The sequence below is a fragment of the Alexandromys fortis genome, unplaced genomic scaffold (genome assembly GCF_014885135.2).
Source record: "Alexandromys fortis isolate MF-2015 unplaced genomic scaffold, M_Fortis_MF-2015_v1.1 scaffold_9, whole genome shotgun sequence".
NCBI classification, from domain to species: domain Eukaryota; kingdom Metazoa; phylum Chordata; class Mammalia; order Rodentia; family Cricetidae; genus Alexandromys; species Alexandromys fortis.
The window spans coordinates 7,068,341-7,079,083 of record NW_026067892.1 but is presented as its reverse complement, the minus strand read 5'-3'; the positions used below and the strand labels follow the sequence as shown (position 1 = coordinate 7,079,083).

The window sequence follows — 10,743 nt, the reverse complement described above, 5'->3', positions numbered from 1 at the left end:
ATCCCAGTGGTCTGTAGTGAACCCATAGTGCGATGGGCCTGGTGGTGAACGGATGCTGGCAGTGAATGAGCATCGGCCCTCGCGGCAGGGCGATATCTGGTGGAAACGCTCCTGCGGCGGCCTCCGCGGTTCACTGCGTTCTTGCCGAGTTGCTGAAGGTCTGGCTTCGCCATCTTCGCCCGAAGGTCTCTGTTGGCGGTGCCACCCGTTTCCCAAGAGCTGCTGGCGAAGGCAACAAAACTTAGGTCTAGGCCAGGCCAAGGCATCTCAAGTTCGAGTTACTGGGAGAAAGATGAGATGGTAGAAAATCAGAACGGTGACATTTTAACAGTATTACTCTGTAATTCTCTGACCTTGGAAATCGCAAGAATCAGGCGTAAGTGATGTTTTCCGTCTTAATGCTGAGATTTTTAGCCTTAGCTAGACCTGGTGGGGCATGCCTGTGATCCCAGCAATTGGGAAACCAAGGCAGGAGAAAGGAATGTAAGGCTGTGCTTGGCAGTATATAATAAGTTTGATACAAGCCTGGGCTGAGACCTTGTCTTAAAACAAAACAAAACCTTTAAACCTCCATTACACAGTAATTTATTTGTACTCTCTTACTCTGTGTTCAAAACAGGAAGAACCTATTGGTTCTGTGAGTGGTCGGTCCATTGTGAATGTGCCTTTTAAATTATCTTTAGAGTATTCGTGATTTAAGACTTGTAACAGTGTGCTGGAATGTTCTGAACTTTTGTTTTTCAGGTTATCCTGAGGGATGAAGGAGAGCGTCCCCAGGCCACAGGCAGTTTAAGGAAGAGGACTAGTTGTGGACAGACTGTATTGATTGCCTTCAAAGATGAACCCAGGGAACCCCTTCATTGGGAAGCAGCCCAGTGCTTTTGCAGTATCTTGTAGTACCACAGGAACATTCCAGACGAAGTCACCATTTCGATTTGGCCAGCCTTCCCTTTTTGGACAAAACACCACGCTGAGCAAGAACCTTGGCTTTTCACAGGTATCATCGAGCTTTGCAACACCCTCTGGAATAAGTCATTCTTCCTCGTTGCCAACGTTTGGACTTCCCCAAACCTCTAGTGCTGGACTGTTTACTAGTCTTGAATCCACAGCTTCTTTTCCAGCTACCTCTGGGCCTTCAAGTTCATCTGCGTCGGGAAATACAGGATTTAGTTTTAAATCACCCTCTAGCGTTGGGGTTTTCCCAAGCGGTTCTACTTTTGGGCCAGAGACTCGAGAAGTAGCAAGCTCTAGTCTTAGGAAAACAGATTTCAAGTTTAAACCTCTGGAAAATGCGGTATTCAGACCAATCCTGGGGGCGGAGTCAGAGCCAGAGAAAACCCAGAGTCAAACTGCCTCGGGCTTTTTCAAGTTTTCCCAGCCTGTTAGTAGTGCCTCTGGAGGCCTGACCCCTTTTCCTTTTCCTCAGGCGACAAGTAGTTCAGTGAATAGTCCAAATTTTGTCTTTTCAAAGCCAGCTGATAGTAATACAACATCTGCCCCTATCCCTCCTTTGTCCAGCCAGAGTGTGGAGGAGGAGAAGAGGGGACCTAAATCAGTATTTGGAAGTTCGAATACTGGTTTCACCACTTTCCCCATGTCATCTGGATCTTTGGGGGAGCACTTCCCAGGCAACAAAACAGGTATCCATCAAGGATGTGAGGAAGCCATTTCTCTGGTGGAGCCGCTTCCTACCCCCATGAAAGGACTAAAAAGGAAAGAGGACCAGGATCGCTCCCCAAGGAGACAGTGCCATGAGACAGCAGAAGATTCCGACCCCCTGTCCCGGGGTGACCATCCTCCAGATAAACGACCCGTCCGCCTAAATAGACCCCGGGGAGGCACTTTGTTTGGTCGGACGATACAGGATGTCTTCAAAAGCAATAAAGAAGTAGGTCGCCTGGGCAGCAAGGAATCTAAAAAGGAAACAGGCTTTGTGGAATCTGGGGAAAGTGACCACATGACCATCCCAGGAGGAAATCAGTCTGCCCTGGCACCTTCCCGGCTTCCTGCTGTGAGTAAAGAGGAGGAGGCAGAAGGTAGAGATGAAAAAGAAGGTGAGCTCTAGGTGTGCACGGCACAGGACACCTTGCTGCCGTGCTCTTGTCTATTTCCCGGTGTTGGCTTGGTTTTAGTCCCCACCAAAACATTGGAGATCCTAACAGCGCCTGGGGGCCGGCCTTCCGTCCATGAGCATTTCCTTTGCTTTTACACAGTAGCGACTCCTTGTGCTTGGATGTGTTCTACCCCACGGACTTATGTGTCTGCCTTCTGACTTTCTAGATTCCTTCAGGGGAGCATCTGCGCGCCCGAGCAAAAGGAGTGAGAGCACAGACAGTCTGGGAGGCTTGTCTTCCCTGGAGTCCACAGCCATCCAGTGCAAGAACATCCCCGACTCTCTCAACAACAGGACCACCCTGGAGAACTACTTTGGCAAAATCGCCAAAGTACAGCGGATCTTCACCCGGCGCAGCAAAAAGATGGCAGTGGTGCATTTTTTTGATCACGTGAGTTCTCCCATCTTGCCTCTTGTTACTCCAGATTTGAACTCAGTGATGTGTTTTCCCCTCGTGCAGACGATCAAACCCTGTGCTTGCAGGCACTGTACCACTGAGCTGCTGTTCTGAGGCCTCAACCTGGTCTCTCGGAAGATTCTTTTTATTTATTTTATGTTTCTGGGTGTCTGCCTGCATGTTTGTCTATGCACCACTTGAATGTCTGTTGCCCTAGAGGCCAGAAGAGGGCCTTAGTTCCCCTGGAACTGGAGTTCCAGATGATTGTAAGCTGTTGTGTGGGTGCTGGGGATAAAATCCAGTCCTCTGGAAGCACAGCCAGCGTTCCTAACTGCTGACTCTCTGCAGCTCCAACTTTGTGCCTTTTAAACTTTTTCCCTTTTCACCTATAAGTGGTTTGCTTGATAGACTGCAGGGAAAGCACCCAGGCATCGCATTCTCTTCTCCTTAACTGTCTCATCCGAAGTTTAAAATTGTGTGTGTATGTCAGGGCGTGGGTCATGAAGTTAGAAAAGGGATCCTAAAAGAGGGTCAGGGGAGAATGATAACGAAGGTGGCGGACATGTGTTGTGGAAACAGAAGGGAGACTGGGGGAATGTAGGGAAATAGCCAACAGGAACACAGGGGTGGAGTAAGGGAAGGGAGCATGTGCATGAAATGGCATAATGAGATATGATATGTAATATGTATATTGTTTATAATATATATTACATATACATATATATTATACGTATTATATATCTATATCCCATAGTAGATATGCCTACTAAAATAATTTTTTAAGAATCTCATTCTTCACTTGAGGTTGTGATGGTGTTTACTTTCCTGACTTGGGGTGTGCGTGTCTGAGGCCTCTGTAGAGCGAAGTTTTCTGGGGAGTGTGAGTGGGCACAGGTGGAGTCAGGTTCTTCTGAAAGCCTTGAGAGTCACGTGTAGCTGCAGAGTACTTTTCCAAGCTCAGATTCTCTGGTTTTGGTTTGTTTCATTTGGATAAGTTCATGATTAGTGTAGGCATTCAAGCAATACAAAGAAAAGGAGTCTCTTAGAATCCTATTCCCTAGGAAAAGCTGTTGGGCTTGTGGCCTGCTTCCAGTGTATACTTAAAGCACTGGCTGTGTGGTTTCACCTTCTGGGACTTTATATCTTTGCTATTTTTCATTCTTGTAGTAAGATTAAATCATATAAGAATTTAAGAAGGAGAAAGCATGTGTTCATAGCTTAAATTATGTCTGTCTATGTTTATTTATCAGTACATGTGTGGTATGAAGGATCAGAGACAAATGCCTGGAGGTCAGGGGACAACTTTTGTGGAATCACTTTTCTCCTACTCTTTTTGGGGCTTGAGGTCTTAAACTTGGGTTAAGTCCCTTTACTTGCTGAGACTGGCCCTCATTGCTTTTTTTTTTTTTTTTTTTTTTTTTTTTTTTTTTTTTTGCTCCTTCTTTGTGTCTGGAAGGGCCCCTGTACCTGTATGTAGTCCCTGCTCTGTCTTCCTGCTTCTACCTCCCAGGTACTGGGATGGTAGACATGTGTCGCTGTTCTCAGCTTACAACTTTGACTTCGTATTTTGTAAGAGACAGGGTATTGCTGTATTGCCCAGACTCACTTTGAACTGCTGGGCTCTTGCCTTAGCCTGTGGTTCAGGACTAGAGGCATGTTCCATTGCATAACAACTAACTGTTAGTATTATCTGAAATTAATCGAAAGTCTACATAATGTTTTGTTCTGTCTTGTTTACTTACTTACTCGGATTTCTCTGTTTTTGAGTTTTATTTTTTTCTTTTTGAGCCTGGGTCTTGCTCTGGGGGCTCTCCCCTGCTTCAGAGCTAAGGACTGAGTGTGCCTTGAGTGTGCTTTACCTCTAACCTGCATTTTAAGACGTCTTGCTGCGTGCCTGATCTCTATAGCTTGGTGTGTTACCCAGCTTAGCCTTGAAATTGTTATTTATTTGCTTATTTTTGGTTTTTTAAGACAGGGTTTCTCTTGTAGTCCTCGCTATCCTTTAACTTACTCTGTAGACCAGGCTGGCCTTGAACTCAGAGGTCTGCTCGAGCCTCTGCCTCCCAAGCGCTGGGATTAAAGGCGTGCACCACCCCTGCCCGGCTACCCAAGTGCTTGGATTAGTGTGTACCACTGTATCCAGCCTCGTCATATAATTTGGAATAGTTTTTGTCCTTTGTTCAAATCTCTGAGAATAAAATTTTTGTGCCAGAACATAGTAAGTGTTTTAGGGATTTTATTGTTTATTTCTTCATATTGATTAAAAAATAATAAAAGTTTATAGTCATAATTATGTGCATCATAGTCACTTTTTTGACACACGTTTTCTTAGACTAAGCTGGTCTAGAACTTTAAGACAATTTGAAAAAATTATTTGTGTGTTAAGTATTTTGCCTATATGTATATCTGTGCACTACATGCATGTTTGGTCCCTGTGGAGGACAGAAGAGGATGTTGAATCCTTTAGAGCTAGAGTTAGAGATGATTCTGAGCTGCCATATGGGTGCTTGGAATTGAATTGGGGTCCTCTGGAAGAGCAGCCAGTGCTTATAACCACTGAGCCATTGCTCCAGGCCCTGGCCTAGAACCTTTGACTTTTTTCTTTTCCTGAGTGGTCTGATTGAAGGTATGTACTACCATGTCTGGCAGTCATAGTACTACTATCTGTTTCCAGAATGTTCTCATTATCCCAAGCAGAAATTCTATAACCACTAAGTAGTATTTCACTACTCTGACCAATCTTTGGTTACTTCTATTTTTCTCTAGGTATTTCATGTATGTGGGAATCATACAACTTTTTTGTTTGCTTATTTGATTTCAAGATAGGGTTTCTCTCTGTAACAGCCCTGGCTGTCCTGGAACTCACTCTGTAGACCAGACTGGCTTTGAACTCAAGAGATCTACCTGCCTCTGCCTCCCAAGTGCTGGGATTAAAGTTGTGTGCTACCACTGCCTGGCGAACTGCTATATCTTATGAGCTACATTTTGAAAAATGTTATATATGAGGTCAGAGAAATGGCTCAGTGGTTAAGAGCACTTGCTGCTCTTATAGGGGGCTGAGGTTCAGCTGATAGCACCCAGATGGTGACTCACAGTTATCTGTAACTCCAGATCCAGTACTCTCTCCTGGCCTCCTCAGTACTGCATACTGAGGAGTTTTATCCACCTATATTCATGCAGGCAGAACACTTGTGCATAAAGTAAAAATAAGTAACACCTAAAAATAATAAAATGTAATATGTATGTATGTATCTGTGTATATATTTTAATTATTGTTGTTTTTGAGACAAAGTCTCACATAGTCCAGGCTGGCCTCATAATTGCTGTGTTGCTGAGAGTGACCTTTTACTCTTTTTTTTTTTTTTTTTTTTTCCGTTTTTAAGACTGGGTTTCTCTGTGTAGTCTTGGCTGTCCTGGGATTTGCACTGTAGACCAGGCTGGCCTCACATTCGCAGGGATCTGCCTGCCTCTGCTGTTAAGTGCTGGGATGAAAGGCGAGCACTACCTCATCTAGCCTTTTTTAAAAAAATGTGTGTCTGTTTCTGTGAGTATGCCCAAGGAAGCTAGAAGAGGGCGGGGTGGGGATTGGATCTCCAGGGAGCTGGAATTACCTGTAATTCCCATCTGATGCAGTGATGGGAACCCAGTTTGAGTTCAGAAGAGCAGAGCAGCAGGCACTCTGAATATGGGGCCGTCTCTCCAGCCCCTAACATTTATGTCTTCGTTCTGTGTGTGGGGGGAGGGCAGGGGACTGGAGTAGGGGGCATCGGTGTGCTGTGGTGAATGATGTGGAGGTCAGAGAACAATTTCCGGAGGGCCATTTTTTTCCAGGAGCTTGAATTCCAGTCTTTTGGCATGGTGGCAGGCAGCTGTACTTGCTCAGCCATCTTACTGGCCCTCCGATTTATTTTTAAGTAGTCTGTTCTGATTGCAGCCTCTGAGTGTTGAGTCTCATTTTCTTTGGTCTCTACATGTCCTCATAGTCGGTGGTTCTGAACTGTTTTTCAGGCATCTGCAGCCCTGGCTAGGAAGAAGGGGAAAAGTCTGCATAAGGATATGTCTATCTTTTGGCACAAGAAGAAAATAAGTGAGTTTTCAGTTACTGATTCCATAGTCTGATGCTCTGTGCAGGCTCTTGACATTCAAGTGGAGTGGCTAGCTCCAACTGCATCCTGCATCTCATCGTTGTTTTTGGAAGCTTTTATCAACCTTGTTCTGACCCTTGTGTCTTCAGGTCCCAGCAAAAAACCGTTTTCTGTGAAGGAGAAGAAGCTTGGTGATGGTGAAACCAGTCAAGGCATAGAGGATCCTCCCTTTCAGCATTCCCCTCTTGGCAAGCCCATAGTGAGGCCTGCAGCTGGCAGCCTGCTGAATAAAAGGTGGGGTTTACCTTTCTTAGTAACTGTCATAAAAGAAGAGAAGTAGGGGAGAGCTCTGACATTCTAGTAGGGACTGAGGGGCCATGGGGCAGGGACAAGGAAGAGCTGCTTTTGAATCCCCTCCCTCACAGTGAGCATGGTCAGTGGGATGGTTTAGGACAGCCGATCTGAGCAGTTGCCAGCTTGATTGGTGATTCTGTTTTGTTTTAATATTCCCCAGGACCTAGGATTTTGGGAAGGCCCTCTTTAATCCGGGTCTGACTTCTAGGAGATTTTCTTAGGGAAAGCCTTATTACAAAACTGCCATTTCTACCCTACTCCTTTATTTAAAAAAAAAATATTTTGCTGGGTGGTGCCAGTGCATGCCATTAGTCCCAGCATTCAGGAGGTAGAGGCAGGTGGATTATGGAGTTCAAAGCCAGCCTGGTCTATGAAGCAAGTTCCAAGTTAGGTAAGGACTACACAGAGAAACAGTGTCTCAAAAAATAAACAAATATAAATTATTTGTTTTCATTTTATGCCTGTGTCTGCATGTCTGTACAGGGCTGTCCACTCCAGGGGAGCATAGAATGTGGTGCTCTATGCAAGTTATCTTCACACGACTCCTCTCCTGTCTCTCTCAGTCCCACACCCTGCATGTAAATCCACACTGAATAACTTTCACTTTTATATGTCCAGCTGAACTGGCAGTGCTGGAGTGTAGTGTATTTGTGTTTTGTTTGTTTGTTTGTTTGTTTGTTTTTCAGGACAGGGTTTCTCTGTAGCCCTGGCTGTCCTGGAACTCGCTTTGTAGATCAGACACCTCTGCCTCCCAAGTGCTGGGATTAAAGGTGTGCACCACCACTGCCCGGCGATTGCCTTAGTTTTCAATTGATTACACGTGTACATGTTTGTCTATATGTATGTCTGTTCAACATATATATTCAGTGCTCAAGGTGGCTAAAGGAGGGTGTCAGATCCTCTGGAATTTAGAGTTACGAGATAATTGTTAGCCACTGTGTGTGTGCTGGGAACCAAACCTGGTCCTCTGTAAGAGCAGTGAGTACTCTTACCACTGAGACATCTCTCTAGCATCCACCCCCTTTTCTTTTCTCTTTCTTCCTTTTCTTTCCTCCTCCTCCTCTTTCTCTTCATCCTCCTTCTCTTTCTCCCTCCCCCCCCCCCCCCTCTCTGAGACATGGACTTATCTCTTTCAGACTAGCCTGGGTCCTCTGCAAGATCTGCAAATACTCTCAACTGTTGCATCATCTTTCCGGTCCAACCCACCCCCCTTTTTGGTACAGGGTCTCACCTATACCAGACTGTATTCATTGTGTGGTGGAAAATGACTATGAAGTTCCCTTATCTCCTGCTTCCACTTACTCAGTAATGGGATTATAGGCACGCACCACTACACCCCATGTATGAGGTGCTGAGGCTTGAACCCAGGACTCTGCTCTTCTAACCTGAGTTACATTTTTAATCCGTTATCTCATTTTCTTAAGTATGAAATATTTCAGAATTATTAAAAAACCAATAAATCTAACATCTTTGTTCTCAACACTGCTGCCCTTCTTGTAGGGTCTTGTTAGTTCCTCAGCCTAACCTCAGGTGACTGACTCAGGCAATCCTGTGTCAGTCTTCTTGAGTTGTTGAAGCAGCAGCTTTATTTTTTTTATTTTAATTTAAAGTGAAAAAAAATCTCATGATCACCTTTATTTAGGCTTTGTTTTATTTATTTTGTTTTATTGCGGGGAGGGACGTTTGAGTGTCCTAGAACTTTTTATGAAGACCAGGCAAGCATCGAACTCAGAAATCTCCCTGAATCAGCCTCTCTAGTGCTGGGATTAAAGTCATGTGCCACTATGCCTGGCTGGCTTCTTTAATTTTGATGCTGTACTTTCTTAGCTTTAGAGGACCAGAAAGTCTTGATTCAGAAGTGGAAATGGTACAAGGGCCATGAATGTGTTGTTTTCTCTATAGCTCTCCAGTGAAGAAGCCAAGCCTTCTAAAGATCCACCAGTTTGAGGTAGACCCTTTTGACTCTGGATCTGAGGGCCCTGAGGGCCTTGGTTCATGCGTGTCATCTCTTAGCATCCTGATAGGAACTGTGGCTGAGACATCTGAGGACAAGTACCGCCTTCTGGACCAGAGAGACCGAATAATGCGGCAAGGTATAGTGCACAGAGACAAGTCCAGAGTCCCTGGTGAGGTCAAGGTTGGGAGGCATTGAGTCTTGGGATTTCTTCTGTGCCATGCCTGGTCTTCCTGGAGGTGTGAGCTGTGTGTGTACTAATGTGTGGTGAGTGCATGTGTTTATGTATGTTAGGAGTGTGTAGAGGAACAGCTCACAGTGATTGCTGGTAGAGAGGGACAGTGTCTGAAAGGCAGAAGTGGAGGTGATGCTCCGTTTCAGGCATTGTTTCCCTTTGGAATGGTAAACTGAATGCATTACTTTCAAACTGATAAATTAACATTACAATTATGTAGTACCCCAAATGGAAACCCATATTTTCAAATTTTTTCTTTTTCTTTTTTTTTTTAAAATATTTATTTATTTATTATGTATACAATATTCTGTCTGTGTGTATGCCTGCAGGCCAGAAGAGGGCACCAGACCCCATTACAGATGGTTGTGAGCCACCATGTGGTTGCTGGGAATTGAACTCAGGACCTTTGGAAGAGCAGGCAATGCTCTTAACCTCTGAGCCATCTCTCCAGCCCCTTCTTTTTTTTTTTTTTTAAAAAACTCTTTTCTCTTTTTAAAAGTTTTTTTTTTTTTTTTTTAATTTCATCTGCATTAGTGTTAGGCTTGCATGTCTGTCTGCATGAGGGTGTCAGATCCCCTGGAACTGGAATTATAGACCGTTATGAGCTGCCATGTGGGTGCTGGGAATTGGATCCCGGGTCCCCTGGAAAAGCAGCCAATAGTCTTAACCTCTAAACCTCTCCCCCTACAATTTTTTTCCCTTAATTTTCAGCTGTTTGATTCTTTTTTTTTCACAGCTATATAGCCCATGTTGGCCTAGAGCTTAAAATTTTCCTCTTTCAGCCTCCTGGGTGCTGGGATTACACATATCTATCTCACCTGGCATTTTTTTAAAAAGCTGAGAATAATTGTAATTATAGCAGAACTCTCTTACGATGGTAATAAAAACTGCTGTTGTAATCAATGCTTTTTACATTTCTCATGCATTTGCGTCTTAGTTAGCATTGCTGTTGCTGTGGTGAAACACCATGGCCAGAAAGCGCGTTGGGAGGAAGGGTTTGTCTTACACTCACTGTTCATCACTGAAGGAGGTCAGGACAGGAACTCAGACAGGGCAGGTGCCTGGAAGCCAGAGCTGATGCAGAGGCCATGGAGGATGCTGCTTACTGCTCTGCTCATCATGGCTTGTTCAGTCTGCTTTCTTGTATAGCCTAGGACCCCCTGCCCAGGGATGGCACCACCCACAATGGGCTGGACCCTCCCCATCAATCACTAATTAAGAAGATGTCCTACAGTCTTATCCTGTGGAGGCATTTGTCTTCTGTTTCGTTTTCGAGATGGTCTCTGTGTAACAGCCCTAGCTGTCCTGGCATTAGTTCTGTAGACCAGGCTGGCCTTGAATTCACAGAGATCCGCCTGCCTCCGCCCCTGAATGCTGGGATTAAAGGCTATTTTAAAAGTGTAACCAAGGGGACTGGAGAGATGGCTCAGAGGTTAAGGGCATTGTCTGCTCTTCCAAAGGTCCTGAGTTCAATTCCCAGCAACCACATGGTGGCTCACAACCATCTGTAATGGGGTCTGGTGCTCTCTTCTGGCCTGCAGGCATACAGACAGAACATTGTATACATAATAAATTAATAAATAAATAAATAAATAAATAAATAAA

The 10,743-nt window shown here is 44.7% G+C and overlaps 1 protein-coding gene across 1 annotated transcript in view; it reads left to right on the top strand.

Moving 5' to 3' along the window:
- Window positions 1–8: 8 nt before the first annotated feature.
- The window catches only part of Mcm3ap (minichromosome maintenance complex component 3 associated protein), a 50,909-nt gene continuing 40,174 nt past the window's right edge, over window positions 9–10,743 (top strand). The window contains exons 1-6 of the mRNA XM_050139882.1: window positions 9–376; window positions 745–2,054; window positions 2,281–2,504; window positions 6,519–6,597; window positions 6,745–6,889; window positions 8,852–9,100. Coding sequence (XP_049995839.1) covers window positions 839–2,054; window positions 2,281–2,504; window positions 6,519–6,597; window positions 6,745–6,889; window positions 8,852–9,100 — 1,913 coding nt within the window. The 5' untranslated portion in view covers window positions 9–376; window positions 745–838. The remainder of the gene's footprint in view (window positions 377–744; window positions 2,055–2,280; window positions 2,505–6,518; window positions 6,598–6,744; window positions 6,890–8,851; window positions 9,101–10,743) is intronic.